The sequence below is a fragment of the Sphaerodactylus townsendi genome, linkage group LG09, assembly GCF_021028975.2.
Source record: "Sphaerodactylus townsendi isolate TG3544 linkage group LG09, MPM_Stown_v2.3, whole genome shotgun sequence".
NCBI lineage: Eukaryota > Metazoa > Chordata > Lepidosauria > Squamata > Sphaerodactylidae > Sphaerodactylus > Sphaerodactylus townsendi.
Window position 1 is genome coordinate 46,480,960 of NC_059433.1, and position 25,120 is coordinate 46,506,079.

A 25,120-nucleotide genomic window follows, 5' to 3' on the forward strand; every position below is an offset into this window, starting at 1 on the left:
AAAACTCTTCGATACCATGTGCTAGAAATTTGTCATGGCTTTGTATCATGATAATGCTATGGATAAATTTATCTATAAATTATCTCCTGACTATTGTCAGTGGGACAAACCTCTATGTTTGTCCATTTAGGATTCAGTTATTAGGACCTTCTATTCATTATGAAGATAGGTGAGAAGTGTTTCCTCCTGTGATTCCTCAAAACATATAATATTTTTGGAATATCTACATGTGCTGAATGATTTCTAAATGTTCTCTGTCTTTGGGTGATAGTATTAAATAATATGCTTTCCTGTCCTCTTCTTTGCTTCTTTTTTTCCCCAGCCAGAGGTGGTAGTGCCTGTCACTGTGGCTTTTCCTAAGTCCTTCCACCTAATTCTGCACTTTGTCCGCTTGGTTTCAAAAAGCTCTAAAGGGAGGATCTCAGTTGCTGAGGGAAAGCATTTTGACCCTTATAACACTTGTAAGTGAATTACATTTCTTGCTAGGTTTGCCTGTCTTCTTCTTCCTTATCCAGAAAATGCTTCTTCTCTGCATATGTGTCTGCCTATACAGAGTTTGTATTATTTTTCTTGTAGGAATTAAGTATTTTGCTTTCATGGCTTCAAACTGTTTATCCATTTGGCACTTTATGGCTTTTCCCCCTTGTTTTATTAACTTCCGTTTTGCAGAATGAAGTGAAGATAACTTTGAATGTGGAGAAATCAAACCGCTATTTATTTCACGTTATCCTGAGATATATTAATCCTGGAATTGCAGTAGTATCTGGCCACATAATTGCTTATCAGTTTCGGCTTCAGACAGGTAGGTTAAGCGCACTGCCAAACTTCTTCAGACATTGATCTAAGAGCTGCACTGCATGTATGCTTAAAATCAGGAGTTCTGCTGAGGAAGGGGAAACAGGATTAACATATCTTCTGTTCCCTTCCCTCAATTGAAACCACCCCCACCTGCTTCTCAGGCTATCATTCACAGGTTGGAGAAAAGACTGACAAAAAGAGGATGCCTGTCTTTTTCCATATTGGGACTGGTTGGGGGAAGAGATATTTCTGTAGCAAAACAGTTTTCTTCCACATAACAACAGTGTCCTGGTTCATAACTTCTTTCTAAGACCTAACTGTGCAGTAGGGGCGATCCATTCGCATAACATATAGTGTAGTTGCAAGGTCAACTAAATATGTTTATATGATTGGGATTACTGAAGTAATTCCAGAAATTTTGTTCTGTTAAAGCTTTTTTTGTGCAGTTTTCATCCTCTTGTTAGAAATTTGACATTTTTAACATTTTATTTTTGTCAGACCTGAAAAGAGAGGGATGATGGTATGCTCATAAGCATACCTACACACTCTATCATTCACACATCCAGAGGGGCAGCTTGCAGGGTGAAAGGAATATCCCAGCCTCTGCCACAAGATTTCTATAGAAACTGCTGTCTCACATTCCCTGCCTTTAAGATTACACCTTCCTCCATCCTACAGTGACAGACAGTTGTAGAAGTTGTTCCTCATGAGCTGTTGCCAAATACATGAATTTATACAATGCAAAAATCAGATGTGTTATAAGATATTTTTAACCACTGATTTCTTAGTTTGATATTAAAACCTCTGAAAATCCATGAATTTCAAAGTTAGTATCACCCCTCAATGGTCCTTGAGTGGAATCTGAAGTGGGGTAGCCAGGGATCACCTGGGGGAGAGGCTACACATTGGCTAAGAGGTGGAGGGCAAGGGGCCTCCAGGGTAGTTAGGGACTAGGGGCCTCCAGGGCAGTCAGGCCTATTTGAATGTAGGCCAAGAGTCCTAGGGAGTGAGTGTGGCAGGAGAAAGGGGAATGAAAAGCCAGAATGGGAGGGAGGAAAGACAGCTGGAAAATCTGGGAGGTCAGGATGGACCCAGGAGGCAATATTCCAGGCCAGGAAAGCAGCAGGAGACCTGGTAACTTAACTTAACTCTGTGATAAGGTGCAATAGATAGAGGTCTCAGCCATGGAATCCTCATTTGGAATCCAGGCCTGGGAATACTGCCAGAATCTTGATGAAGATAAGGAGATAAGCGACCTCAAGACTGTAATCAGGTATTTGAATCTGGAACTCTGTTATTCAGAGGCCTGTTATTGGAGAGTCTGGAGACTGATGGAACACCCAAGTGGAAAAGCAGCCCCAGTTGCCCCCTTCCCTTGTCATACATAAGCAGTAAATAACACATAGCAAAAACAGAGTTAGACCCTTCTAAGTCAGTTGATGCCAGTGAGCTTAGATGGGTGTAACTCTGCTTAGGATTCTACTGTAAATATCTAGAGCATGGAATGAAATGTAAATAGACAAATTCACGCTGGATTTTATCACAATGAGTGAAGACATCCCCTATGTTTGCTAATAGTTGTCTAGACTACTTTGCTGTCACAAATTCATGCACATGATACCCACATTATTCATTAATACCTCATGTTAATAGCTTGCCTGCCACTTTTAGATACTAAGTACTGACAGATGCTCCCTGAGAGACATTCATGGCAAATACTTTGAGGAAAGCTGCTTTAGATTTAATAATCTTCGTTTAAGAAGTAATTATTTCCTGACTAAAATTTAGAAATTGCATTAATATAACAAGCTGAAACTTCTCTAAGCTACAGAAGAATGTGGGATGGTATAAATTCTGGTTTTGACTCATATTGCTTATTAAGAGCTTTCAAATGTTCACTCAAGGTCCAGGCTTAGTTCATTGCTGTGCAATGTTGGAAATGGGCCTTAAAGAATCTCCAAGTTGAAAAATGCATGGTATATTCAAGTAATTATTCTGCCCTTCCCTCTGTATTTCGTCCATGAATGGTGAACCCACATGATTGATTCTCATTTGCAGGAGAATGAGTTGAGGATAATGTGGCACAATCCTGAGATTATAGGATGGATTGCACCACTTCAGAGGAAAGTGAAGGATCACATTTTGGAATGCTTCATTCTTTTAAACATTCTCTCCAAGTAGAAAATTAGCAGAGCAAGCAAAAAGAAGGGGTAGAGCATTTCTTCCTTAGGTTCTATTCTACAACATAAGTTCCTGCATGTGCGAACCACTCCAGGGATGGATGTTGATGAAGGCACAACAGATTCAGACTCTGTAGTTGGTTATTTAACTCACTGACCTGATGTCTGTCTGGTTTCTGTGATGTCTGGGATCAATCCACTCAGACTTCCCGGATGTGCCACCAACTCAGCTTACCCAGCAGCAGGGCCACTCCCCTGATACAGGCTCAAGGGTCTCACAGCTGATTGGCAGGTGACCATACAGTCACTTGGGCATCACCCCATCCAGAGTGGAGGCTGGCCTGTCCCAGGCACCCCAGATGCTGGGGCCAGCAGGCTCATCTGTCTTAAGTAAAGAGCAATTGGGAAGCTGGGTGGGTGGAGCAGGGCAAAGAGAGTAAACTGGCTGGTTTCCCACAAAGGCAGAGGGACCGGGTGGAGACAGGCCCAAGGAGGAGCAGGGCAATGCCAGGCTTGGGCGAGCCTGACTGACAGCTCATGCAACATTAGGGTAAGAGGAGTGGGCTCCATGCAGCTGAGGGAGGTCAGCGGGGAGGAGCCTGTATGGGTGATGGGCAGTGGTGGGACTTAAATAATTTAACAACTGGTTGTTTACAAGCACCATTTTAACAACCGGTTCTGCTGAAGTGGTGTGAACCTGCTGAATCCCACCACTGGAGATGAGGGACTATAAAAGTAGGACAAGGAGTGTGGTTGGTTTGCTGGTTGGGAGAGAAGGAGAACCAGAGAGATAGGGAGAAGGAGGGCTGATGGGAGAGGGATAAAGACAGGGAAGAGGAACAGTGAGGGGATCTGAATGGGATTGCCCAGTGGCTGGACCTCGACCAAGTAGGGAAATGGGAGATGATTGGAGGGACAGGTTCTGGGGACACCAAAGGGGGTACAGCACAAGTAAATGAAATGTTATTTTGACATAATTGATAATCAAGTTTTAAAAATTAATTTACATTTTGCTGACAGGGACTGCTCAGACCAAAGACATTATGTTCATGCCCAGTAGAGAACCAGCACTTGTAACTGTCCCAGGAAAGAACTTTCCAGATCCATTTTCACTTGTCCCTGGAACTTGGATTTTTAAAATCATGGTGGGGGAAGGGGTTCTTCTGGTAAGAAGTTCATCTTTTGTTATACTGTTTGTATTTTTGAGAAATGAATCTGTGCAGGCATACAACATAAGGAAATACAGAATGCCAGTAGAACCAGGGGGCATACATTGAAAATGCTGGGGGGAAGAATTAGGACTAATAAAAGGAAACACTTCTTCACGTAACGTGTGATTGGTGTTTGGAATATGCTGCCACAGGAGGTGGTGATGGCCACTAACCTGGATAGGTTTAAAAGGGGCTTGGACAGATTTATGGAGGAGAAGTCGATTTATGGCTACCAATCTTGATCCTCCTTGATCTGAGATTGCAAATGCCTTAACAGACCAGGTGATCGGGAGCAACAGCTGCAGAAGGCCATTGCGTTCACATCCTACATGTGAGCTCCCAAAGGCACCTGGTGGGCCACTGCGAGTAGCAGAGAGCTGGACTAGATGGACTCTGGTCTGATCCAGCTGGCTTGTTCTTATGTTCTTATGTTCTTATGAAGTTAAACTTAACATTATCATAAAATACACAGAATGAATTCTTGTGGCTGCTTCTGTGTTGCCTTCTGTGTGCATGGAACACCAGTGAATACTTTTAATTTATCTATATTATTTATCACTGGTAGTCACTCACTATGTGTAATCTACCTCAATACAGTCAACAGGAGAGAACAATCAATAAGCAGTGAAATTGGATTAGAATTATAGAAGTCTGGAACCACCAGAAAACTAAAAAGTAGAAATGATTCAAAACATATGTATTAACATGAGACACAGGCAGCCCATTCCTGAAGAGGGTAGATGGACGACAGCCCTGCTGCCTCCAAAGAGGATTGCAGGGGCACAGGGAGCAAGAAAACTGGTACATTCCCCTGACTGCACTGAAAGACCCCTATGCAGCTGTGCCACCCTTTTTGCTGACCTTTTAAAGCTGGAATGCCACAAAAAGCTGACCAAAGTCAGCTTCACTCCTGGGAACACCCCCATTGGCCCTGGTGCAGAAACTAAGGCTGATTCCGCATGGGCCAAAAACAGCGCTGTGAAAACAGTATAAAAGGATTTAAAACAGTGTAAAAGAGTTTACACAGTTTTCACACCATTTTCACACCGCTGTTTTTGGCCCATGCAGAATCAGCTTAGAGCAGCAGTGGCGTAGGGGGTTAAGAGCTCGTGTATCTAATCTGGAGGAACCGGGTTTGATTCCCAGCTCTGCCGCCTGAGCTGTGGAGGCTTATCTGGGGAATTCAGATTAGCCTGTACACTCCCACACATGCCAGCTGGGTGACCTTGGGCTAGTCACAGCTTCTCGGAGCTCTCTCAGCCCCACCCACCCCACAGGGTGTTTGTTGTGAGCGGGGAAGGGCAAGGAGATTGTCAGCCCCTTTGAGTCTCCTGCAGGAGAGAAAGGGGGGATATAAATTCAAACTCTTCTTCTTCTTCTTCTTCTTCTTCTTGGATTTAATATAGAACTAAATAGGTTTTTTTTAAAATCCCAGAGGAGAAAAAGGTAAAAGAAATAGCAAATAAAGGATTTGCTGACATTTCCCCCTTCTTCCTATTATTTGTAATTTTTCATTTCTTTCTATTAAAAATGTGGATTTGGAGAAAAGCACTGTAAAGCCTGCTTGTGCCATGAAATGGTAACCTGTGTGTGTGTGGGGGGGGGGGGGGGGGGGGGGGGGGGGGATTAAAATAAACCTATCCAAAAAGAAGCACTTTATGAGTGCAGTAAATACACTGACAAGGGTCTTGTTTTTCTGTGTTCTTAGGACTATCTTGTGCTCTTACCTAGTGATTACTATGAAGCATCCATCTTACAGTTACCAGTTACAGAGCCTTGCACATATACAAGCCATGCTGCAATAGATAAGTCAGTGTCTCTTATTAATGGGAAACTTTATATTGGCTTATTTCTAATTTATCGCTCAAGCAAAGTATATGTCGCTTTCTCTTCCCTCTTCTTTTAAAGTTGTCTAGAGTACAAACATTTGCCACTGGAGAGATTTTCTTGTGTTCTTGGTTCAGAAGTAACATATTTCCTGCATAGGGGAGAGTACAGGAAAGTAGTTTTCCATCAGCCAACATCCCAACATCCAATGATGTCACATATTAGCGGTCAAGAGGTAAGGCGTCTTCATTTATATTTTAATATATTACTTATTGCCGTATGAATCAAGGTAATATAGTTTAGCTTCATGCATCCTTGTAGTATCACTTGTTTTATTGTGTAGCATAGGCCCAGTTGTACTGTAGAAAATGGGGAAAAAGAGATTTGTTTGTTTCTGGAAGCAGGGCATTGGCAAGCAGCGTTCAGGCTTCAAACAGGCTTACACTGGCTTAGGAAGATCTAAATGCTTGTGGATAGTGCTTGAAAGCAAATTCATGAATACTTGTAATTACTAGTTTGGTAATCTTCAAATGTGGTTTGGATTTTAGGTGGATTTGAACATAAGACTGAACGTTCTCCAAGTCAGCCAGTATGTGGTAGTCCTGGAGTATGTTAACGAACACGATCAAGTATATGTTGCCGATGTAAAGATTAACGATCCTGAGGAAGTGACGGAGGCAAAGGTGTATATATATAGCTGCAAATATAGGTAACAAAGTGTAAAGTTAAGAAGTTAGAGCCAGTGGAGCATTTCCACAGATGGAAGGATTTCAGTCCTTGGAATTCCATTTCCCACCTCCCCTCTCCCTCTAAAATCCAAAATGCGCCACATATTGCTCCTGAGGGACATGAGACCCTCTCCAGAAGCAGAATTTTGGTGGGCATTTAGGGCTTTAATAGTCATACTTTGTTGACAGAAGTTGTTTCATCTGCAGAAATGTTCTTTTGCATTGAATGTTTTCTTATTGTTAAATTCTGCTTACTTTGGTTCATTTGTTTATTTTTTTGTTCTTTACTAAATTACTTTTGTATTATTAATAAACAGGTTGTCCTTCATAACTCCTCCTTGTATTCTTGGATCTCCCAATTTTCTGTAATTGAAGAATGGTTTCTTTTCTAGTACTGAAACACCTGTACATGGCTGCCTTTTTCTTCTACCCCGTCCTTTGTTCTAGGCTCATAAAGTAGATTTTTCTTTTCTTTGATTACCTCTGCTATTTTATGAAGGGTGTGGGTATTGTTAGGATAGGCTCTAATGGGAGCAATATCCCAGCTGTACCAAAAATTACCTTCTTTTGAAGGACTTTGTTGTAGGACAGAGCAATAATATATACATAGGGTGTTTTTGTTTTCTCCATCTCAATGAAATTTGATATTTTCATTCATAATCCAGAGTGAAAAAAATAACCATGCCCTTTTTAAAGGATACATTTTTAAATTCCCTCCAAAGGCAGCAGAAGCAAGGAGGGAGAAATACGTATGTCCCAGCTCCCAGTTGCTCCATGGTTATAACCTTTAACACCTGTAACCCATTGATGCCAGTAACAATTTAAAACGTTTTATCAGATCTTTGATATTTCACATAAGTTTTCTGTTTTCCCATTGCTAGATATGATACAATCCTACAAAACATCTTTATGCCTTTTTTCTTTCTGAAAAAGTATGTGTGGGGTAACCTTGTTTGGCTGGAAAATTTCCAGCATGGACTGTGTGGAAAAAATAGCCATCCATGATAACTTTTTTAAAAACCCTCTGCTTGCTTCAGCTTCCCATGTCGCAGTGTTGTAGTTGATGCCATGAATCGAGTGGCTGTGTATGATCTTTTGGCTGATGCAAAGTTACATCTCCATGCATCATCAATAGATTTCTTCTTGGTAAGTTTCCAATCTTTTCCTAAGTAAAAATCGAGGAAACTCTGGATATCATATGTTTATGATTTAGATAGATAAATGTAAATTGCCAGAATTAAAGGAGATCTTCAAGTTTGTAAAATCCTCATATGTTTATATGCAAAGGTACTACTTTACTCTTTAGACCCTTGCAAGCCCATACGTTTGTGCATTAACCCGAGGTTCATGGAAGGGCCCTTTAAGTGTTGGCTTATGTGTTTGCACTGCTGGCTGCCAATACTTTTTGTGACTGAGGTGTCAATTTAGAGCAGGAAAGGAGACAGATCAGCCATGTTTCAAAGGCTGCTGCTGGTTTCTGAGCCTTTGGCTTCAGTTCTTGCAGTTATGAGCATGTGCTGAGTCTGCTGATCTCAACAGGGCTTAGACCGTAGTGCAGGGTTGCTGTATTTGAAGTATATGCAATGTGCAGATATTTCACTTACGTTTGTACGGAGTTTAAGTAAGTAAGTTGTAAGTACGGAGTGCGTGGGTGAGTTTGAGATTCTTACCAAATCAATTTCTTTAATGACATTAACATTTTCTCTTTACATTATTTTTGTTGTACTTTTATCTGCTCCTCATTCAACAAATTTGGCTTTCAAAGTGGCTTAAAATATTAATAAATCCAGATATCAATTGTGATGTTAAAATAACTGCACAGAAATACCCACCAGCTTGTATACATGGAGTTCGAATAATCTTTCTCTGCCTGTGCAATAAAGCCAGGCAAAGTCCTTGTTATAGTCCTCATTGGCTTCTGTTGTCCAAAGCAATGTAATGAGTAGCTGTCAGCACAGAACACTTTAAATCCCCCTAGTGGTATAATAGCAGCTCTCTTCCCAACCTCACTGGGGCCCCTTCCACACATACAGAATAATGCACTTTCAATTCACTTTCAATGCACTTTGCAGCTGGATTTTACCATGTGGAATAGCAAAATCCACTTGCAAAACAATTGTGAAAGTCTATTGAAAGTGCATTATTCTGCATGTGTGGAAGGGACCTGACTACACCTTTTGTTTCTTTCCCACAAATCTTCCTAATGTGGAAAGGAGGCTGCAGAAAGCTTTGCAGTCATAGATAAGGACATTTAGTACCCTGCCTTCCTGTTTCCTGACCTGTTTTTAAGTCTATAAGTTCTCCATTCACAGGTATTCAAAAACTGCACTGCTGTTGCTATAGTGGATCACTATCCCCGTTTAAGGTTTTTATTAATAAACTGTATGTTTATCTGCATATATTGTTGCTGTTGCAATTCTAACTCTGCAGTCAGTTGGTAAAAATAAGTAAAACAAATACGTTGATTTTGTTCCCTAGCACAAAATCTGCATTATTCCTGTGGAAGGTTTTTCGCTAGAGTATGTGGAGCCTAAAGTGCATTGTGTTGCTGCTTATGGCCCTACGCCTGGTTCAAGGTACATTTATTTTAAAAGCCTTTAAAATTCCACAGAGTAGAAGGTCATACTCTGCAATAACAGCATTACTTATGTGGCAGGCCTACAGTGGAGTAAGGGCAATGGATCTCAGGTGATCTTTTTCTCTCTCTAGAGGTATGGAGATTTTCACTCAGAGGTGTCCCTGAAAAAGTTCGATCTTCCTTGTGAAAGTCTTTTAACTTTCCTCAGAATTCCTCACACGTGTAGCAGCAATGAGGATATCAGGGGCGCCACCATTGCTGTCACGTGTTGGGGCATGTCAGGGAATGTCGGGGGCATAGCGGGGTGAAGCGGGAGAGGGTGTACTTGTACCTTTTATTAGGGTTCAAAATTGTAGCAGTTTCCTGGTCTTTAGCCCATGAATGCTTCTGTTTCAATAACATATATTAGTCTTTAAGATGCTTTTGGTTTGGCTGATCTCTTAATAGCAAACAGGAAAACAGGAAAGTGTTGTAGATCTATTAACCAAATAGTATAAAATGTTTGACATTTATTTAGTTTTAAAACAAACATTCATCAAATTTATTTTCTTTCAGTGCTTCATGTATCCCCTCACAAGATGAAACACCCCCAGTTGCCTTGGTTTTGGATGCTCAGAGAGATGGGAAGATTGTAGAAGGGGGCAACAATGTTGTCTATCAGGATTCAGCAAGTTCTCCTTTACTGTCTTCTCACCTAGCCAGCGGTGTAATATTGACATCTTCACAGGTAGTTCATATTTTGAATGAAATATAGGACACAATACAACTCAGAGTTAAGAACACAGTTTGAAGGAAGATGTCCTTATAAAAAGCTATGGCTTGATGTAGCAGTTTAGTTCTTGCAAAGTTATGGCTTGACATTGCAGCTGAGCTCTTGAAAAGTTCATCATGAACACCTGAAACCTAATACTGACCACAGCCCTAGTCTCATACGGCTCCCTAGAACACAACGTAACACTAAGTCAAACCCGAGCCCCTGCCATTTCCTTAACCCTAACCCTAATTTATTATTTTTATTTAATTTATTCAGTCATAAATTGTTCCCAAAATTGTAACAAAAAATAAATCAAATAAAAATAATAGGTTAGGGTTAAGGCAAGGGCAGGGGCTCAAGCTTTCCTTACTATTAAGTTGACTTCTAGGGCGCAGTCCAAGAATACAACTATGGTCAGTTTCAGGTTTTCGGGTTTTGTGTTACCCCTCCTCTTTGCATGAACCCTACCTTAACATTATATTTTATAGAATTTATTCAGTCATAAATTGTTTCCAAATTTGTAACAAAAATCCAAAACCTAAAATGGACCAGAGCCCTATTCTCAGACTGCACCTAAGAACTCAAGTTAACTCTATGGCAAGCCCGAGCTCCTGCCCTTTTCTTAACCCAAACCCTAATTTATAGTATTTATTTAATGTATTTATAGTATTTATTTAATGTATTCAATCATCAACTGTTTCCAAAATTGTAACCAAAACCCAAAAACTAAAACTGACCATAGCCCTATTCTCGAACTGCGCCCAAGAACTCAAGTTAACACTAAGGCATGCCCGAGCCACTGACCTTTCCTTAACCCTATCCCTAATTTATTATTTTTATTTAACTTATTCCGTCATAAATTGTTCCCAAATTGTAACAAAAACCCGAAACTTAAAACTGACCATAGGCCTATTCTCGCACTGCGCCCAAGAACTCAACGTAACACTAAGACAAGCCCGAACCCATGCCCTTTCCTTAACCATAACCTTAACCCTAATTTATTATTTTTATTTGATTTATATTTTGATGTATTTATTTGATTTATTCTCGGCGCAGTTTATTTTTTGTTACAATTTTCGGAAAAATTTATGATTGAAAAAATTAAACAAAAATAATAAGTTAGGCTTAGGGTTAAGTCAAGGGCAGGTGGTCAGGTTTTCCTTAGTGTTACGTTGAGTTCCAGGGCGCAGTCCGAGAATAGGGCTATGGTCAGTTTTAGCTTTCGGGTTTTCGTTACAATTTTGATGACTGAATAAATTATGACTGAATAAATTAAAGAAAAATAATAAATTAGGGTTAGGGTTAAAGAAAGGGTAGGGGCAAGGGCTTGACTTAGTGTAACATTGAGTTCTAGGGCGCAGTCCAAGAATAGATCTATGGTTAGTTTTAGGTTTCGGATTTTCGTTACAATTTTGCAAACAATTTATGACGGAATAAATTAAATAAAAATAAGCCTGAGCCCTTGCCCTTGCCTAAACCCTAACCCTAACCTATTATTTTAATTTAATTTATTTTTTGTTACAATTTTGGGTAAAAATTATGACTTAATAAATTAAATAAAATAATAAATGAGGGTTAGGATTAAGGAAAGGGCAGGGGCTCCGGCTTGACTTACTGTTACGTTGAGTTCCAGGGCGCAGCCTGAGAATAGGGCTATGGTCAGTTTTAGGGTTCAGGTTTTTGTTACAGTTTTGGGAACAATGTACGACTGAATAAATTAAATAAAAATATTAAATTAGGGTTAGGTTTAATTAAAGGGCAGGGGGTCGGGCTTGACTTAGTGTTACGTTGAGTTCCAGGGCGCAGTCCGAGAATAGGGCTATGATCAGTTTTAGGTTTCGAGTTTTCATTACAATTTAGGGAACAATTTAGGACGGAATAAATTATATAAAAATAAAATGTTAAGGTTAGGGTTCAGGCAAGGGCAAGGGTTAAGGCAAAATCCCAAAACCTGAAACTGACCATAGCACTTTTCTTGGACTGCACCCTAGAACTCAACTTTACCCTAAGGCAAAACTGAGCCCCTGCCCTTGCCTTAACCCTAACCCTAACCTATTATTTTTATTTAATTTATTTTTGTTACAATTTTGGGAACAATTCATGACTGAATAAATTGAATAAAAATAAAAATTAGGGTTAGGGTTAAGGAAATGGCAGGGGCTCGGGTTTGACTTAGTGTTACGTTGAGTTCCAGGGCGCAGTCCAAGAATAGCGCTATGGTTAGATTTAAATGTCTGGTTTTCATTACTATTTTGGGAACAATTTATGACAGAATAAATTAAATAAAAATAATCAATTAGGGTTAGGGTTAAGGAAAGGGCAGGGGCTCGGGCTTGCCATAGTGTTAACTGGAGTTCTTAGGTTCAGTACGAGAAAAGGGCTATGGTCAGTTTTACGTTTCGGGTTTTTGTTACAATTTTGGGAACAATTTATGACTGAATAAATTAAATAAAATATTAAATTAGGGTTAGGATTAATTAAAGGGCAGGGAGTCGGGCTTGACTTAGTGTTACGTTGAGTTCCAAGGTACAGTCCAAGAATAGGGCTATGATCAGTTTTAGGTTTCGGGTTTTCATTACAATTTAGGGAACAATTTAGGACGGAATAAATTATATAAAAATAAAATGTTAAGGTTAGGGTTCAGGCAAGGGCAAGGGCAAGGGTTAAGGCAAAACCTGAAACTGACCATAGTCCTTTTCTTGGACTGCACCCTAGAACTCAACTATACCGTAAGGCAAGCCTGAGCCCCTGCATTTGCCTTAACCCTGACCCTAACCTATTATTTTTATTTAATTTATTTTTGTTACAATTTTGGGAACAATTTATGACATCAGTGGGAGTCACTACCCAAATAAGGAGCTCCCTCTGCCTCCCCCTTGCTTTGAGGAAGCTCAGCCAGCTGGCAGGCAGAGGAAGCTCCTTATTTCGGCAGTGACTCCCCCTGATGTCACTGCCCAAATAAGGAGCTCCCTCTGCATCCCCCCAGTCAGCCGGCAGGCAGAGAGAGCTCCTTATTTGGGCAGTGACATCAGGGGGAGCCACTGCCCAAATAAGGAGCTCTCTCTGCCTCCCGGGATCCTACCCTTGGCTTATACGTGAGTCAATAAGTTTTTCCAGGTTTTGGTAGTAAAATTAGGTGCCTTGGCTTATATACGCATTGGCTTATACACGAGTAGATATGGTAAAAATAATACGCTAGGGTTAGGGTTAATGCCAGAGGCGTAGCTAAGGAAAATGGAGCCTTTGACAAAATCTTGAGTTTTGTGCCCTCCACCCCATATGTTCGGCCACCCTCCCTCACCACGACCAAACAACATTTTTTTTGCTCCAGGTCATCATTTTATAGAACATGCCCAAACACACAAATCGAAACACACCCAGGGCTCCCTAGTTTATGCAACATTGAAAGGGATGCTATTTTGAAGGGGGGGAATCCACCCTGGAATAGCATCACTATTACTGTTGTTTAAACTAGAGAGCCCAGATTCTCCGTTTAAATCCACCTAAGGGGAGACTCTGGGCACCCTCGTTTAAACAACATCAAAAGTGATTCTGTTTCAGGGTAGATCCCCCCCCTCCCGCCTGAAACAGCATCATTTTCAATGTTGGTTGTTGTGCATTTTCTGGGCTGCATGGCTGTGGTCTGGCAGATCTTGTTCCTAATGTTTCACCTGCATCTGTGGCTGGTATCTTCAGAGGTGTATCACAGAGAAAAGTCTGTTATACACTGTGTCCAGACTTCTCTTATAACAGACTTCTCTCTGTCATACACCTCTGAAGATGCCAGCCACAGATGCAGCGAAACGTTAGGAACAAAATCTGTCAGACGACGGCCCCACAGCCTGTAGAACCTACAACAACCAGTTGAATCTGGTTTTTTTTAAATCTAGGGAGCCCAGATTCTTCCTTTAAATCCACTCCAAAGGGGGTAGATTTAAAAAGAGAACCTGGGAAAAATTTGAGGGTGCATGTCAGGGGAGCAATGGTTAAGGTAACAATACCAAATTTTTAGGCTATCTTCAGGAGAGTCTCCTGATGAAACCACCCAGTTTAGTGAAGTTTGGTTCAGGGTTGGACCCTCAAAAGGGTAGCCCCATCTACTATTAGCTCCCATTGGAAACAGTGGGGGATGGGGACACCCCTTTTGGGGGTCCATAACTTTGGACCCCCTGAACCAACCTTCACCAAACCTGGGTGGTATCAGCAGGAGGCTCTCCGGATGAAACCACCCAGGTTTAGTGAAGTTTGGTTCAGGGGGGTCCAAAGTTATAGACCCTCAAAAGGGTAGCCCCATCTACCTTTAGCTCCCATTGGAAACAGTGGAGGATGGGGCACCCCTTTTGGAGGTCCATAACTTCACCAAACTTGTATGGTATCATCAGGAGTGTCATCTGACAATAGCCTAAAATTTTGTTGCTGCTAACTTAAAAACTGCACCCCCTACTGGCCGACAAAATAAAAACACTAAAAATACCCAAAAGAATTAGAAATGAGTCCAAATTTTTCTGCACCCCCAATGGTGGGCACCCAGGATTTTTGTCCCCAGATGTCCCCATTGAAGCTACGCCTCTGTTATTATTCCCTGAACTTGTTTGTCTTTTGTAACACCCAGAGCAGAGAACAAGCTCTCCTTGCAACAGGCACTTATGCAGCAGTTTAAAGAGAAAAAAACACACTTCTGTTCTCTCTCACACAACATTATAATTAAAGCTGCTGTCTGAGGACAATTTGTTTTGGATTCTTCTATAACACCAGAAGTCACACTGGAGACAGCTTGTTAGGGTCATGTAGTCAACAAGGAATTAATGAAATTAAAATGGGTAACATTATTCAAACAGAAAAAATTAATAGATTGTTCTGCACAATCCTTTTAAGCTTTATATTCTTTTTTGTGGTTTGTCTCCCTGTACTTTCAATTTAGTGATTAATTGAGAAAAAATAGAGTGTGACCTTGGACACAGCCTCCTTTTTGCTGCAATGACATTAAGTAAAAGTCTGATAAATGTGAATTGATTAAACTTAGTCAAAAAATTATGTTGACAGAACCAAATTACCCTGAGCAGCAGAGTGACGCAGTTGGGCAGATATGTATTGATCGTCCATTTTTACCAGCCAGAGAGCCCAATGTTTCCTGTGCCTGTTATTGTGGATGCAGGGCGCATCTGGTCAGGTGAGCTCGATTTTTACGTTGACAAACCAAGTTCAACAAATCTACCAAAGATTACTTTAAACATTTTCTTTGTTTGTTTTAGGCTCCTTCAATGCTTCATTTTGTCCACTTACTACTGGGTGTCGGGATCTGGTGATGGCAGAAAATCAAATTGAACTTGACATCTCTCAGTATGAGTTCTCAGTAACTTTGAAAATTCCCTATGGAAAAATGTTAGCTTTGGTATGTTTTCTTATACTCTGATCTGTAGATCCAATAGCATTCCTTTAATTTTTCCCCTGAAGTGCCCTCTTTTTCTAGGTACAGAATGGGTGATCTTACGAATAGTGTCAGAATGAATGGGAATTGTCTGGGAAGGGTGCTTAGAGAAGCATGCCCAACTAACAATAATGACAGAAGGAAAGGATTGTCAATTATTTTTTATGCTCAACTATTAGAAAGATTTAAAGGTGACAAAAGAGTTTACGGTTTTGATTATGAGAAGACTGAATTTTAATGGGATATTTGTACAAATGACAACCATGTTATCGCTAAAGTATAGAAATGTTTGTTGAGATATGAAGCAGAAGGAGAGTGCGTGAACAACTATTTGATGAAATGGACTGAATTTCGGATCTAGTATACAAATGCAACAATGGGAGAATATGTGGTTAAAAGGTCTCAAACTTACTTTAAGCTCTGGCTTCAAAGAGAATTTCTACAAAATTATATATTGGTATCTATAACCAGAGTAATTTGCAAAAATGTACAAAAACTTTTTGAATCATTTTTGGAAATGTGAACACCATGGAGGGTCATTTTATCATTTTTGGTGGATGCAAGAAAGCTAAAAAATTGTTACAAATTCATACTTTAATCCAGGAGATTTTAAAGACTAGTACACAAATGAAACCAAAAGTATATCTTTTGGAACAGGCTGTTAAAAAATATATGCAACTTTGTTTTTATAGATGATAGCCACTAGAATACTATATGTGCAAAAGTGGAAAAACTCATTTATACATACAGTAGAAAATTGGTTAGTGAAGTTATTGGAATTGGCAGAGATGGCAAGACTCAAATCTTTGATTAAAAAAGAATTTATCTAAATTTATTGACAATTGGAAACCTTTGTTGGACGTTTTGCGTAAGGAGTAAGTAGTAAACTAAATCCAACTATATCTGGTGCAGAAGAAATTGGAACTCTTTTATTTTTATTCTTATATATTGTGACTTTGTCTGTTATTGGATGTCAATATTATATGTCTCTTAAAGAGTTGCAGTAAATAAAAAATAATCAAATTTTAAAAAGAGAAGCATTTCCCCTAACCTGCAGTTTTATTTTCTTGTTTCTTTAAGGAACGTGTCCTGGTTATTCCAGCAGAAAGTTACAGCTACATACTTCTTCACAAAGACACTGTTGACAAATCATTAGCTTTCATCAACCAATGTGGTGGAAACAGTTATCATATTAAGTAAGTCATGTGGAAGCAATGACTCTGTCTATGATGTGTGATTACCTGCACCTGTGCCTGAGGGTAAACACTGCAGTTGACTTGTACATCTACATGAGAGCAAAGCATACCAGTTTTGAATGAGCTTCACTGCCTACCTTTACCTTTCTGAGCACAATTCAAAGTATTTCATGGCTGGAATCAAGTGGCTGTTGTGGGTTTTCTGGGCTGTGTAGTCATTGTCTGATAGTTCTTGCTCCTAACATTTAACTCGCATCTATGGATAGCATCTTCAGATGTACAGATGTACACTGATTATGAAGATGCAAATGAACACAAGGAACTGAAAAGCTGTGGAAATCAGGGCATGCTGCAGTTCCAAAAAATAATTTTAGAAGGTTTCCTGGTCAAACTGGTCAACCATCTTCTTAACCTAACAGATGCCAGCCATAGTTTTGAGCAAAACCTTAGGAGCAAAAACTACCAGACCACTGCCACACACCCCAGAAAACCCACAACAGTCAACAATTTAGAGTGCTGGTGATTACCATTAAAGTCTCAAACAGTGTGGAATCAGGGTATCTCGAAGAATGTGTTTTCCTATATCAGGTGGTCCAGTTATTGAGATCTATATTCCTGAATAGTGTGTGGGGGTGGGGGGTGGGGGGTTGTGGCATGTTAATTTATGTCCTGTTCCTTTTTTCTGGTGCTGATTTAAATTTACAGTTTCTGTTTTTATTTATTATTTTCATTCTTGTACTGCACCATCTTTAGAACCTTGGTTTAGACACATAATTTAAATAAATGTAAGGGTTGTTATAGGAAAAATAAGGTAATTAATAAACCATGGATTTTGTTGAACATTCTTTTAATGTATAGAAATCAATTATCAGTATGCAGTATCTGTGAATGTAAACAAACATCACTTGATTTCTAAATCCCATGCAGAACATCCACTGGGCAGTTGTTAAATACCAGAACTCAGACATTTTCTATGTTTCCTTATTTTAACAGCCCTCTAACTTCCTCAGAATTCTGTAAAAATTCTGCAAGATCCCTTGTGGCTGCCTACAACAATGGAGCTCTACCTTGCAATTGCCACAGAAATGGTGCCACAAGTCTTACTTGCAACCCTGCTGGGGGACAATGCAGCTGCAAACCCAACATCATTGGTCGGCGATGTACCAAGTGTCAAACCAGCTATTATGGATTTCCGTTTTGCAAACGTAAGGCTAGACTAGCTGCAGATGTTCAGTAGTTGCATGCATTGCATTACTTTTTTCCTGAAAAGCTGAATATTTCATCTTTTCTTAATTTTAATCTTGTTTTAAGAATTTTCTCCAATGCTTATATCACAGCTCATACATTTGCTTTTTTAAAAAATAGCCACACTCAACACAAAAGCAGCTATTACATTTATTAATTCATTTGTGGGTTTCTGGACAAATACTTACACACGTTTACAAGATCAGAGTGGGTTTATATCTCTGAACCATAGCAACAAACACAGGTGGGTTCTGCAAGCAGATTTATAATGAGTTGTAGTCATTATAAATGAATTCGTTTTCTGTTTGTAAAAAGGGAAAACACGGTCGTTTATAATGATTGCATCTCGGTATAAATCTACTGTGCGGAATGAGCCTCAGTTCTGCTGCTTGAATGTACATTGTGTTTTGTTACCTATAAGTATTCAAGCTGCATTCAAGAATACCCTGTTCTCTCAACCCTGTTTCTTCTGACTTAAGCTACTCATCTCAAACTGGGTTAGGAAAGGGGATGTTCACTTTTATAATATTTTGAAATTAGTTAGAATAAAGTTTGTACATGAATTGCAGTAGATTTTCTTGATTTATGTTTGAATAAAGTCAACAGTGATTTGCGCACAGATGATTTAATGTATAAAATGACTCTTCCCCATCCTAGCGTGCACCTGTGGGCGGCGCCTTTGTGACGATGTAACTGGGAAATGTATCTGTCCCCCTCAAACTGTTAAGCCCAGGTGTGAAGTATGTGTGAAGAAGCACTTTAGCTACCATCCACTCGCTGGCTGCGAGGCATGCAATTGCTCAAGCAAAGGAATCATCAATGTAGCCGATCCAGAATGTGATAAAACTAATGGGCAATGCAAGTAAGTTCATATTATTTGGCTATATTTTCAGTAATTACACCTGTGAATGTTTGTACTTTGAAAAATATTGCAGGGCACAAGGAACTGCCTGTTTTTATCTGGACGTGAACTGATGCATTGTTGATGAATGCGTGGAAAGTTAAAAATCCAGAATAAGCTCTTCTCGCAGGGATCAATTTAGGGAATATCAATAATACATTTAAAGGGCTAAAAAAACCCAAACCAGCAAACTTCATTCTTGGCTTGGATGGGGAGTGACTGCTCTGAGATCCTTGAAGGAGTTACAGGATAAAACAAACATAGATATTCCATGTACTCTGATTATTTAGGCCCATTATGCATGGAGTGCTCCCCATGCCACATCTTGCCGTTTAATGCCTTTGTAGTGGGGTCTCCTCATGCTTCCTTGTTTACACGTGAGAAGGTGCCCCACTGCCTGCGGCGTGGCAGGAAGCGTGAGGATACCCCACTGCAAAGGCATTGCAGAGCGAGGAGTGGCATGGGAATCACTCCATGCATAATGGGCCTAAATAATCAGAATACATGGAATATCTATGTTTGTTTTATCCTGCTACTCCTTCAAGGATCTCAGAGCAGTATACATGATTCTCCATTACCCTTTTATTTTTGCAACAACCCTGTAAGTTGCCAAGTTGAGAGAGTGAATGGTCCAAATTTAGGTAATGAGTGACTGGGAAGGAACTTGAACCTGTGTCTCCCCAGTCCCAATCCAGCACGCTCCTTGACTAATTGTTAAATAGACTGACGAAAGGATCCAGCAATTGTTATGGCCTGTGAATGGGTTGGTGTCTCTAGGTGAAGATGGATAAATGCTGGCTGCTAAATTGGCACCACTCAGACACATGGGATGTGTCTAGCCAGTAGCACCCAGTATGGGCCACTGATATTATGTCCCATGCTGAGAACTGAACTCCAGTCTGTAGCCACATGCTTTTTCAGTGTTGGCTTAGCAGTTGTCCTACTTCTGCCCCTTTCTCACAATGCCTATTGGCAAGACGTTGGGTCTTCCTCCTCCTTGGTTGCTGCTCAGGGTCTCTCACTTTCCAATGAACCACCTATCTATTTTTCTTTGATTGCTGAACTTTCACCAACCTAATTACTTGCTCCTTCCATACTTACTGAACATACACCACCCAGAAGTACCGTACTTGTCCATCTGTTTGGCTTATGGGGTATCATATCTGAGTGACAGAGTTTTACCATATTCTTGGTATTTAACAAAGCTGACCCACATATTGGCTTAACAAGAACAGAAGTAGTTCTCTTTGCTTGTAGGGTGCTGCTTTCTCTATTAAAGTGAAAGTCTTTGCAGGCAAGGACTTTCATGTGTGCTTTGGAGCATATGCAGTATGCCAGATAAAGGGCAGTAGTTTTATTTGGACTAAATACATGGTCCTTTGTATTGAATTGATTTGTAGTTCTTTATAAGAATACCACCTTTCATTACGACTAATTTAGTTGAATAAGCTTAGTGTGTCCAGAGAATGAGCATTGAACACCAAGCACAGTGCTGGTAAGTAAACTATTCCTTTCATTGTGGCAGTGAAATTGAGATTTATAGAATGTTCTCAAGTCCAGAGTCCTAGTCCAGTGTGCAAATTTACTTTATCATCAATGTTTTTCAGTAAACGCCCTTAACAGTGTGACTCACCGTGAGCACAGGTCTTATCTTGCATATTTAAGAACTGTAATATGCTTTGATCAAGGCTTGTAAAGTTGTGCCAAAAATCCCCACAGGCTAATTTATATCTCACACATAAAAATTTCATTCATGTAATGCCTATGGTCCATTTGTCAGTTATAGCAAACAAAGACTATTAATATAGTAGTTATGCTTAGCATTGTAAATAGCACTGTGTAGCTGGCACATCTGAATCTAGGTACCATCATTGTATAACATCCAAGAAACAGTGGCATGGCACATTTCTAATCTGACTTTGTGTTCATGCACCCTAAACAATTATTTGCTTGTACAATCCATCAAATGGGCTTGTCTCTGATATAGTTTACCACAGTGGAGATGTGGGTGCTGTCTGAAGGACTTACAGTACCTTTGCAACCACCACATTTTAAAGGACTCTTTGAGTCATGGAATCGGTGAACAGTATTAGGCAAAGCATTCTTTGCCTCAATACCCTGTCAATAAAATGTGAACAATAATGACCTATTTTGTGGAATGAACAAATTGTAAAATATTTGAGCATATTAAAGACAGTTGCAGAATTAAGATGGATAAGTCACTACTGTTGGCTTAATCTAGCAATTCAGTTTTTGCATCGGTGCAAGTCCCATGATTCTCAGTGTAGCATTTTTGGTGATCAAAAGGGAAGGCCCCTAATTTCCTTTTTCAGCAACTGAAAAGCTGACTGGATACAACTCCCTGTAACATTATTCAAAGTTTAAGAGCCATCTAAAGTATAAGGTCAAGTATAAGGCCAGAGCCCTTTGGGGATTGGGCGGTATAGAAATCCCATAAGTAAGTAAGTAAGTAAGTAAGTAAGTAAGTAAGTAAGTAAGTAAGTAAGTAAGTAAGTAAGTAAGTAAGTAAGTAAGTAAGTAAGTAAGTAAGTCAACCACATTTTGTTCCATGACTCCTTTAAAAAATCTTTCTTATGATGGAGTTAATTGCTCTTAGAATACTCTGTTTCTTTTCTTTAGAATTCCAGTCTCTGGTCTAGAACAAACCCCACTGTAATGCATACATTTGCAGAAAAATACACAAATGAAATACACAAATACAAATGGAATACACAAATGGAATACAGACGAGGACAAGAATTACTTCAGATTTTTCACATTATATAAATGTTTTACCATTACCTGACTTTATCACTTAACAGCAATTTTCAAAAATTATTTTCATGTTTTGTTTTGTTGCTGAAGATGCCTCTCAGGGATAACCGGTCGACAGTGTGATCTCTGTGCTCCGGGATCCTATGGTTTTCCTGACTGTAAACCCTGCAAATGTAACAGAGGGGGAACAAGACCTGCCATTTGCGATCCACAGACAGGAGTTTGCCTCTGTAAGGTCAGGTGCTTTTGCATTCAAGTTATTGTGATTATCCATATTAACAGTCCAGTCATTACTTCATAATTCACATTTCCTCATTTTGTTCAGAAATAATTAAAAGATATTACTTAGAAATAATTGCCAGAATCCACCTAAAATTTCTTCAGTCAGAAAGGAGCAGCGAGTTCTGCTGTTCTCCACCCTTGAGGCGACTATCCTCCAACCACAGGCTATTCTTTTGAGTTCCTGTTCCATGAGCAGAATTGGGGGGAGGGGGGCTGGGGAAATTGGGGTTGTAGCAGTATTGGGGGTGTGTGGGATCAGGCTTTGCAGACAGCAGTCCTTCCTTCTGCAAAAATTTGAGGTGAAATCTCAGGCAACAGCCTGAGTTGTCAACTTGAAAATCAGAGGTAATTACAAATGTAATTAACCGTTACCAATTTCACAAGGAGCAGTCAAAGGTCAGAATGAAGTATATGTTAGAACTGCTGATTCTTCAGCATACATCTTTCCAGTCTTCCCTTGTTTCAGGACACACTGTTCCTCCCATTAAAATAAATAAATGCTCATTGGCTTCAACAGAACTCGACTTCATTGGTACAAACAAATCTATCTAGATGGGCCCATGAGTTGAAAAGGAGTTTTGTAGGCAGATGCAGGATAATGTGGGATAATTAAAGGGCAAAATTTATGTAACTTTTATATGGACCAAAAGGTCTTCAGCACCCAGAGGGCAACCCATTCCCTACCTAGTTGCTGCGTGAGCAATTAAGTGGAATGCTGAAGGATCAGGCCTCCTCTGCTGATGTATCCCTGTTTTCACAGATGAGGCCACCCACACTTTGAGCCTAAGCTGAAGTGTCTGCAGCTCAGGCTGCTTCTCACAAAGCATTCTTTAGTGATCAAGGGAGTTATGCAATGTCCTTTCTTCCTAGTTGTGAGGTCTATGGATCAAGAATAACGGCACCCCTCAAAGGGTTTCTGTCCCAGTTTCATGAAGGCACCAAGGCTTCTGGTCTGAGGATTGCCCCTTCAGTCTGCCAATTGATTCCTTAAGTCTGACTGGACACCGTTCAAACGACTTTACCATTCAAAAAACTTCTACAACAGGATACTACCACTTTAAACCTGCTGAAGGCCATGTGACTTTTATTCTTCAGTTGTCAAAGTACAACAGACAATACCCCTGCCCAGCTTAAAGGCTAATTGACTGCCCCCCACCCCCCGCAAGGGACCAGTTTATGCCTATTCTCAAATAATAGGAGGATGGGTGGGAGGCGGTGGGAGGATTCAAATAATTTAACAACCGGTTCCGGTGGTGGGATTCAAGTAATTTAACAACTGGTTGTTTACAAGCACCATTTTAACAACCGGTTCTGTCGAAGTGGTGTGAATCTGCTGAATCCCACCACCAGAGGCATTCCTCCCATTGGGCAAAGTGGGCCGCTTCCCAGGGCGCCACCTTGTGGTGGATGACAAAATTGCAGGTTTGTTTGGGGGGATTTTGTATTTTCAGTGTTTTTTCTATTTTTGGCCTGCAGGGGGTGCAGATTTTAGGCTAGCAGCACCAAAATTTCAGGGATTTTCTGGGAGACTCTGCTGATGATATGACCTTGGTTTGGTGAGATTTGGTTTAGGGAGTTCAAAGTTATGGACTCCCAAAGGGGGTGCCCCCATCCCCCATTGTTTCCAATGGGAGCTAATAGGAGATGGGGGCTACACCTTTGAAGGGTCTCACAAAGATACTCTGAAATTTTGGTGTTGCTCTCTTAATAATTGCACCCCTGACAACAGGCACCCCCTAAATTTCCCCAGAATTTCTTTTTAAATCCACTCCCTTGCTGCCAAATTCTTGTTGTCTTTCTTTCTTTTATTCTCTCAATGCCTAATAAAGGTTGTTGTTGTTGTTGTTGTTGTTGTTATTGTTGTTATTAAATCCACCCCTTCGGCATGGATTTAAAGGGAGAATCTGAGGTCACCAGTTTTAACATTGGAAGGCATGCTGTTTCAGGGTGGGGGAGAATCCACCCCAAAATAGCATCACTTTCAATGTTGTTTAAACTGGGGACCCCAGATTCTCCCTTTAAGGTGGATTTAAAAGGAGAATCTGGGCTCCCTAGTTTAAACACGATTGAAAATGATGCTGCTTGGGGGTGGATTCCAGCATCACTTGTTTACCCCAGGGAGCCCAGATTCTCCTTTTAAATCCACCTTAAAGGGAGAATCTGGGGTCCCCAGTTTAAATAACATTGAAAGTGATGATGTTTCCCCCAACTGGGGGGACTGGATACAACACCATAAGATGTTTTCATAGCAGTGATAAAACATTTTGAAAGCATTTTGAAAATGTTTTCCAAAAATTATTTCTGCTGTGTGGCGTGGCCCATTGCTGTGTTCAGATTTGTGAGTTGGGGGATGTTCTATAATGTGATGGTGACTTTGAAACGACCTGGTGGAAAAAATCATTGTTTGGTCACGGTGGGGGAGGGTGGCTGCCCATGGGGGGGCATCAAACTCAGGTTTGCCCAGGGCTCCAGTTTGCCTAGGTACGCCTCTGCCCACCACCGATTTTCACCACTTTAGTTAAAAAAAGAGGGCATGGTGATGAAAGTCAGCCCTTTATTTGTCCTTTGTTCACCCTGCCCCTGATACAGTGAGCCATGTCATGCAATTTGGCTGGCTGACTTTCCCCTTCTGCCGATGGCTGTAAATTTGATCAAAGGAGGGTGTGCTGGAATGGCCTTTAAAAAATCTCCACTTTTGGCAGCTCAAAGGCTGCTCAGGGGAACATGCATCAGTGCTGTGGGGGAAGTTAAGCCGTCTTTTAGGCATTTCAGAGGAAAATTGTGTAAATTGACTTGACCTTGTCCTATCAAAAGTAAACACTTTTACTTGTAGCTTTGCTGCTGTGCACTGAAAAGAAGATAGTAGACAACATTGTTTATAATTGTGAATGTATTTTATTGCTATTTTTATGTGTACACAATTGCAGGAACTTTCTGGGGAAACATTTAATGACTTCTTTAACTGACTTACAGGAAAATGTTGAAGGTTCTCAGTGTGACATGTGCCGTCCTGGATCATTTTACTTGGATCCCACAAGTTCAGCGGGTTGCACTACTTGCTTTTGTTTTGGAGTAACCAATAATTGTCACAGTACAAATAAACGCACAGCTAAGGTATGTTGACCACATATTGTTGTTTTTGTCATTAGAGAATGTTAACCAGCTTCCCATCTCCATTTGTTGGAAATTCACTTCCAGGGACGCTTTGGGTTTTTGA

General features: G+C 40.3%; 1 protein-coding gene across 1 annotated transcript in view; it reads left to right on the plus strand.

Moving 5' to 3' along the window:
• LAMA3 (laminin subunit alpha 3) overlaps positions 1 to 25,120 on the plus strand; it is a 146,514-nt gene that overhangs the window by 58,236 nt on the left and 63,158 nt on the right. The window contains exons 21-35 of the mRNA XM_048508537.1: positions 670 to 802; positions 3,999 to 4,144; positions 5,898 to 5,998; positions 6,098 to 6,251; positions 6,565 to 6,725; positions 7,782 to 7,890; positions 9,223 to 9,320; positions 9,878 to 10,049; positions 15,120 to 15,246; positions 15,329 to 15,468; positions 16,585 to 16,700; positions 17,694 to 17,905; positions 18,603 to 18,807; positions 21,712 to 21,856; positions 24,877 to 25,017. Coding sequence (XP_048364494.1) covers positions 670 to 802; positions 3,999 to 4,144; positions 5,898 to 5,998; positions 6,098 to 6,251; positions 6,565 to 6,725; positions 7,782 to 7,890; positions 9,223 to 9,320; positions 9,878 to 10,049; positions 15,120 to 15,246; positions 15,329 to 15,468; positions 16,585 to 16,700; positions 17,694 to 17,905; positions 18,603 to 18,807; positions 21,712 to 21,856; positions 24,877 to 25,017 — 2,160 coding nt within the window. The remainder of the gene's footprint in view (positions 1 to 669; positions 803 to 3,998; positions 4,145 to 5,897; positions 5,999 to 6,097; positions 6,252 to 6,564; positions 6,726 to 7,781; positions 7,891 to 9,222; positions 9,321 to 9,877; positions 10,050 to 15,119; positions 15,247 to 15,328; positions 15,469 to 16,584; positions 16,701 to 17,693; positions 17,906 to 18,602; positions 18,808 to 21,711; positions 21,857 to 24,876; positions 25,018 to 25,120) is intronic.